Source organism: Etheostoma cragini, chromosome 3 (genome assembly GCF_013103735.1).
Source record: "Etheostoma cragini isolate CJK2018 chromosome 3, CSU_Ecrag_1.0, whole genome shotgun sequence".
NCBI lineage: Eukaryota > Metazoa > Chordata > Actinopteri > Perciformes > Percidae > Etheostoma > Etheostoma cragini.
The window spans coordinates 20984437-20991847 of record NC_048409.1 but is presented as its reverse complement, the minus strand read 5'-3'; the positions used below and the strand labels follow the sequence as shown (position 1 = coordinate 20991847).

The window sequence follows — 7411 nt, the reverse complement described above, 5'->3', positions numbered from 1 at the left end:
ACATGTCTTTAGCTAGCTTTTGGGTAAAATGTCTTTTATTTATTGATAATTTTATCATTTGTATTTGTACTTTATTCTATTCTTAGACTATTTTTCTAGTATATTTTATCATCTATGCACATTGTAAAGCACTTTGTGACACTGTCTTTGAAAAGTGCGATATAAATAAATTTGACTTACTTACTTACTTACAGTATTCCCTAACTTATGTTATTTACAGGAAAGGAAGATGTGTGTATCAAAGTGACCTCTGTTCCAGCCTCTCTGGTGCCCTACAGACTGTCTTTCTCTGCGCAAGTGTCCTCTTCTCGTCCAGTTTCTAAAGTAGAGTCCAACTATCCCCTGGATGCTCTCCAGTACCTCAATACAGACCAAACCAAGGCTTCGGTAAGTAGAGGTCTGATGTGTCTGCTGTTTAATTCTACCTCAATAATTAAAACCGTGTGTGTTTTGTGCAGGTCAAGATGGCTGCAGGACACAAGTTTGACCGAGACATTGAACTGCTGATTTATTACAAAGATGCTCACCAGCCTACTGTTGTGGTGGAGGCAGGACAAGCCTCTGCCAAGCCTGGTAAGTTCACATTTTTATTTATTATCTTCATCTTCCAACTGATACGTTACATATGTTGGAATAAATTATACAAAGCCAGATTTGTGGTCATTTTTCTGTCTCTCCTCTGTGTTTCAGGTTCTCTGATGGGTGATCCAGTGGTGATGCTGAGCCTGTACCCTGAGTTCCCCCAGGCTGTGATGTCTTCAGTTGCCTCATGTGGAGAGTTTGTGTTCTTACTGGATAGATCTGGCAGTATGGCAGGATCCCGTATAAAAAGTGCCAGGGTATTCATTATGTGTTAGCTCTGTCTATTAATCATTTACAGTGTCCTATCTTTCTATCTTAGTATCTTTTTTCTCTTCCCTTAAGGATACTTTGCTGCTCCTGTTGAAGAGCTTACCAATAGGCTGCTATTTCAACATCTACAGTTTTGGGTCCAGCTATGAACACATCTTTCCGTAAGTCATTGGATCCTGACACTTGATATCACTGATTGTGTAACGTATGCCAGCTCCATCGGCAGACCGATCATTGATATTGGCTGATTCTGCAGAGCCATTGATTATATTTAATGTTTAATTTAATTTAATGCCACTCATTTGCTAACATTTTGTGAATGAATTAAACATACAAGATTGTGATTATACTTTAGAAAATTTGGTCTCAGACTGGATGTGAATTCCAAGTTGCTCTGTAGAAGGTGGTAGTGTTTCTCAACCACCCACCATCTGACATCCTTCATTTGTATGTGTGTGGTGGCAGTAAGAGTGTTGAGTATAATGAGAAGACCATGGAAGAGGCTCTGAATGAAGTTAAAAGGATGGGCGGTGATCTGGGAAGAACAGAGATCCTGATTCCCCTCGAACATATTTACAGTCAACCCTGCATTTCCAGTCAACCTAAACAAGTAACACACACACACAAGCATGCATGCATGCATGCACGCTCACACACAAGCACACGCACACACACACAGGTTGAAAAAGAACCACAAGCCAGTAAAAATGACATAAAATTACATCATTGACACTAATAATAAATAACAAATAATATTAATTGTCTCCGACAGAACTAGAATGCTTTGATTGTTTGGAATTTTTCTTCAAATTGACTTTGTCCGTCTGTTTGGTATTTTTTGTGTCACAGTGGTCATGGTGCAAAGATGGCAGAAGAGATGCAAACAAGTGGAAGAGTGATTTTAAGTGGTATTTCAGCATGAAGCAAGTTGTTGGTATTTTGGTTGAACTTTGGTCTTAGATATTACACAGAGAATAGACATCTTAGAAACAAGTCTGTTTCTGTTTCATGACTTACCTGGTAATTTTTTAGGGTCCAGGTTGTGGTTGAGAAAGGTAGCCTGTTCTCCTCCTCAGCCTTGTCTTCCAGCTAGGGCATCCTGAAGCATTTCTCAGGCCAGATGGAATATATAAACCCCTCCAGCATCTCTTTCTAGTTAGATATGCCCGGCCAGAACACCTCAATAGGGAGGCAAAGCAGACCATCTCAGCTGAGTTCTTTTAGGGCACATTTGTCAAACTCAAGGCCCGTGGGCCAAATTTGGATACTCATTAGTTTGATCTGGCCCGCATGCCAATTTAGATGCACAATAAACTTTGGCACAAATAGTTTTTGTAGTTTTTCCTGACCTTTTTGCCACTTGCCAATGTTTTTGGCCCGTTGTTTTTCTCCAATGTTCAGCTTTATTTGTTGTTCTTTCTTTGATGGCTAAGTTAGTTTTTTGCTGACTTTTTGGGGTCTTTATGTTGACCAAGCTGTAAGTAAGAAGATTATATAAGACAAGCAATAATACAATACAAGATGCTCGCCTTTTTCGATGAAATAATTGCATGTGAATAACCTAAACATGTCTGCCCTGGATGTGATTCTTGTTTTTCATCGTTGTCCTTGGTGGAATTGAGTTTGACACTCCTGTTTAAGGGCATAAGAGGAAAAAGGAAAACCTTTGACCCAATGGGGCATTTCCTTGATTACCATGGCCTCAGACTTGTAGGTGCTGACCACCATCTGACCTTGCTGCTTTACTCTCGACCACAAATCATCCCAAACTGGGTCTTCTGTGCTCAGAAAAGATGGCTTAGAGGCACGTCTGTTTTAGATTAGAGGACGCCATATGGGACTCTCTCCACACCCTGGTAGCCCCTTAAGATTCTGCCCTAAAAAGTGGTACCAAGTGGTAATTAGTTGACAACTCTTAACATTTCACACCGTAATGTGACCTAAATTAGCTGGATACATGGTTAAGCGTGATTTGCTTTTACCATTGTATTGCAGTGTGTATTTTGTCCATAGCAATCCCCATCAATGGGCCCCAAACTGTTCCAGTAAACAGAGGTGTCAAGTAACGAAGTACAAATACTTTGTTCCCTTACCTAATTTTGGTTACCTACGTATACTTTACAGGAGTAATTATTTTACAGCAGACTTTTTTTATTTCTACTCCTTACATTGTCCAGCTAAAATCTGTACTTTGCACGTTTTACATCTTAAAAATAGCCTTGTTAATCCTATTTGTGTTTGGCTTTTTTTTCATTCCGCTTGTCATTGTAAAAAAACAAAAAAACAAGGTCCTTCTATCCAGATAAATTGCGCCGTCCGGATAGAGTGAGTTTGATTGTGATTGGATGAGAAGTATGAACATATAGCATTCTAACACCCTATTGTGCACCTGCACATGACACAAATCCCGTCACTTTCCAGCATGAAAAAAGCTGAATATGTATCCAAGTGAGAAGATATCCCTGGCTGAGACGCAAGAGAACTCGAGCAAAATGTCCCCACCAAGCATCAGCGAGTAGGTTGATAGCAAAGAAGACCAGCCAACCCTTCTACATCCTTGACCAAACCTGGGAGAATTTTTAAAAATGGTTGGATGCAGAAACAACTCCTTTCAAATGTGCTGCAAGCTCTGCGCACCCACAAACCACAAGCTCATTGGTTCCAAAACTTTACGTTTTGGAATAGTTTAAGTTAAGAAGTTTAATTTAAAAAAGCATATTGATATTATAATTTTTTTCCACATATTACTTTTACTTTTATATTTTAAGTAGTTTTGAAACCAGTACTTTTACACTACTGAAACAATAATCTAACCCAACTCTCAAAAAATGATGTGGATCACTTTTAAGCACAAGCTACATGCTTCTGGGTATGATGTAATGTGACGTTAGTTACTTTGGTAACTCCAGACATGCGCGACAGGGTCAACCACGTTCAACCCCCATTAATCATGCTACTACCATCGTATTGGAGGCAATATGAACCTCTTCCGGCCACGCCATTAGCATGGCAGGCTTTATCAGAAGAATGACTCTGACTAAGCCTCGGTAAATTGTTGGTGGGGAAATGTGGTCTATGTTGGCTAGTGGACCTTGTGCCGCAGGTGGCATTGACTACATCAGCTTCGCCCTAACCCAATAGCGTAGCCCTTAGAGGGCGAAGACTATACGAAATAGAACGGTAGTTACTTTGGTAACTCTAGATTCTATTAGGATAGGCGTAGCCCTCTAAGTTCTGGGCCACCTAGTCCTAGAACATTAGTTGAAGAAAAAGCTGATGTTTTTTGGGAGACGATCAACGGGATAAACCCAATAGCGTAGCCCTTAGAGGGCGAAGCCTATATGAAATAGAACTTAGAGTGATATGGTTACTCTTCTCCCTAGCTATTTGTCTTTACTGACGGAGAGGTGGAGAACACCAAAGAAGTTTTAAATCTGGTGAAGAAGAATTCAGGTTTTCACAGGTAAAACCACACAACATAAAGCACACCAAACACCCGCCCAATTACCAGAATAGGTTTAATGTTCTAATTCTCTGTGTATTTAAAGAAAACTACTGTATTGTAGGTGTTTCTCTTTTGGCATTGGGGAAGGGGCCAGCTCTGCTCTTATCAACGGGTTGGCCAAGGAAGGAGGAGGTCACGCTCAGTTCATCACAGGGACTGACAGGATGCAACCCAAAGTAAGACATCACAGTAGTTATACACATTGAAATGAAAAGTGCTAAGACATGATTACAAATGAAAGTAACTACATTGAGGAAAAAACCCAGTTCCTATCTCAAATTTTTTTTTCTTCTCATCAGGTGATGCAGTCGCTGCATTTTGCTCTGCACCCAAATGTGTTGGACATCTCAGTAAAGTGGGATTTGCCAAAGGGAGTGTCTGTCACTGCTCTCTCTCCTCCAATCACAGCACTTTTTCATGGTCAAAGGTCACTGGTTTATGCCCAGCTCACTGGACAGGTAAGAGCAGTACCATCTCATAGTGACATATCTCTTTGAATAGATGTCAGGTTGGAAAAAAACAGGGATTACAGTGCATTTTGTATTGTTATGAAAATTAGAGGATTTTAATACGGCAATGCTTTCCCCAGAGTTCAGAGGCAGCGGAGGGCTGTGTGACGGTGAAGTACAGCCTGGCAGGTCATCCGTCTCATAACCGGGTCCACTTCAGTCTCAAACCGGCAGAGGACACTGGGTAAAACAGGGTTTGGGTCAGACAAAAGAAGTTACTGACTGGAAAGCAGAGTTTATTTTGGTAACATGGATACATTTTAAATGGTTACGAAGGGTAATACAATATTAATGTGCTTGGGTTGATTTTAAGCAGCACATTCAGAGTTTTCAATCACCTGCAATAGTACCTACAGTATGTGGGCTTTTCTATGAAATATGCTGTTTACAACGTAACCTAAAAGAGACATGGTACAGTAAAACAACATTTGAATCCAACAGTGAACACCTGTGTTTACATCTTTGTCCTGTCTGCAGATTAACAGTCCACAGGTTGGCTGCTCAGACTCTGATTCGCTCCCTGGAGATGGAGGAGGGAGAAAGAGGAGGAGAGCAAGATGGAGAATTAAAGAAGAAGGTGGTGGAGCTCAGTATCCAATCAGGAGTGAGCAGTGCTTTCACTTCCTTCATTGCTGTCAACAAAGGAGATGGAGAGGTGATTCAAGGACCTCTGGTCCTCAGAAATGTTCCCCCACCCAGTGAGTATATTTTTCCAAGAACAAATTAAGAAGCAAGATAGCAGTTCAGTTCAACTACAGTGTTCACGTTCAAAATGATGGCTTATTCCCAGCAAAGTACATACATACATACATACATACATACATACATACAAAACATATGCGTAATAGACATGGCTAGTCAAAGAAATTGGAACGGGATCTGAATATAATACTGGATGATGAGTGTGATATCTACAAGGGAATATGGGGAGGGTCCTTTGGCTTTCTGGGGGGCCCATGGAGCAATGCGCTGGAGAGAGACATGTATCAATGTAGTAATTTATGCATTTATATAATTTGTCATTTAAATATGTTTATTTACAGTTTATTGTCTATGTTGTTGTTATCTGTGGTATACCTTGAATATTGTTATTTTGTGTCATCTTTTCTTGGTTTTTGTGTGGGTGGGTGGTGATGACGTGTGTGTGTGTGTGTGTGTGTTCATCTGGTGAATTGTTTTGTTTTGTTTGTTAAATAAATAAAAATGGTTAATCATAAAAAATGTATTGATTTGTAATGTTTTCTTCTAGTCAAGCCAGCTTTACATTTTTTTATTGCATAAATTGGAAAAATAGAAGCCATATTCAATTATGCAAGCAATAGCATGATTTGGACAAAAAAAGTACATGTATACAAACCTGAAATATCACTGGCTGTAAATAGCTGATTAAATAGTCTCAGCTACAATACAGTATCAAAAAGGTAAAAACAAATACGTATACCAGTAGAATAATATACGGGGGCATTTTTTTACTTTTGCACTTTCTTTGATTTATTTCCTCAGACTTATCAGCTGGAGAGGTTGAAGGGGCCATGCACGGACATGGTGTGTTTTCTCAATCGGAAGGTTTGCACAGACATGGTATGTCACCTTAGTGTGGAGTTTTTCTGTCTACATGTGGCAAAAACCAATTAATGCAGCTTAAATGTTGTTATTTTCACTTTATATTCCTTTTTATTCTTTCAAATGTTACAGATTTGTTATATTTACACTTTATTTTAGTTTTCCACATATGTGGGCACCAACTGACATCCAGAGAGGATTTGCTGCAGCTGGTCTCCCTCCAGAAGGCGTCTGGCTGCTGGCTGCTGGATCCAGCTCTGGCTGCTGCATTGGGAAAGACCAGCAAGGAGGTTAAGAACACAAAACCTTCAGCAGTGAGTCACGGTCAACGTCACAAATTAATAATGGGACTTTAAAAATATGTTTCATGACATGATTTATAATGATGGTGTATATTAAAAATGTATTTAAGGAAGTACTCCATATAGAAGTTATAAAAGAGAAAAGAATACACCTTGAACAAGGAAATAACAACATAGCTGTGTAATTTAATAATAAAGGTTAGCTAACATACAAACAATCAATGGAGATGAGTCTAAAAGTCTAATTTTATTTAGAAGGCTGTATAATACTGTTACTTGATAAGAGTTAACTATGCTGTCACATTTTCGCCTGTAATTCTGCTTCTCCTTTGTTTTCTTTGATTATTGTTTCTTCTCAACATCTGTTTTTCTTTGCTTTGATGAATTAGGTGAAACATGGAGTGTGGGCCACCATTCTGGCTCTGATCTGGCTCCATGCTTTCAAGATGGATGCTCAGGAAGAGTGGAAGCTTCTGGCTATGAAGGCTGTGTCATGGCTCCGTGCCCAGAATGGTAATGATACATAATAAATCCTAATCGGTTTAAGTGTGTGCTGGTTAAAATCATAAATCCAGTCTCTTCTGATGACTTGTTTTGTGTTCTTCTTTCAGCTTTATGTGTGACAGAGTGTGTGGAAGCTGGAAATGCTCTGTTGGGTTGCAGCGTGCAGAAAGAAGCCC

The 7411-nt window shown here is 39.6% G+C and overlaps 1 protein-coding gene across 1 annotated transcript in view; it reads left to right on the top strand.

The window, feature by feature from the left end:
* The first annotated feature begins 207 nt into the window (after positions 1-207).
* Positions 208-7411, top strand: part of LOC117942357 (von Willebrand factor A domain-containing protein 5A-like) — a 42679-nt gene continuing 35475 nt past the window's right edge. The window contains exons 1-8 of the mRNA XM_034867768.1: positions 208-387; positions 459-573; positions 691-839; positions 925-1013; positions 1318-1462; positions 4236-4315; positions 4419-4533; positions 4657-4815. Coding sequence (XP_034723659.1) covers positions 208-387; positions 459-573; positions 691-839; positions 925-1013; positions 1318-1462; positions 4236-4315; positions 4419-4533; positions 4657-4815 — 1032 coding nt within the window. The remainder of the gene's footprint in view (positions 388-458; positions 574-690; positions 840-924; positions 1014-1317; positions 1463-4235; positions 4316-4418; positions 4534-4656; positions 4816-7411) is intronic.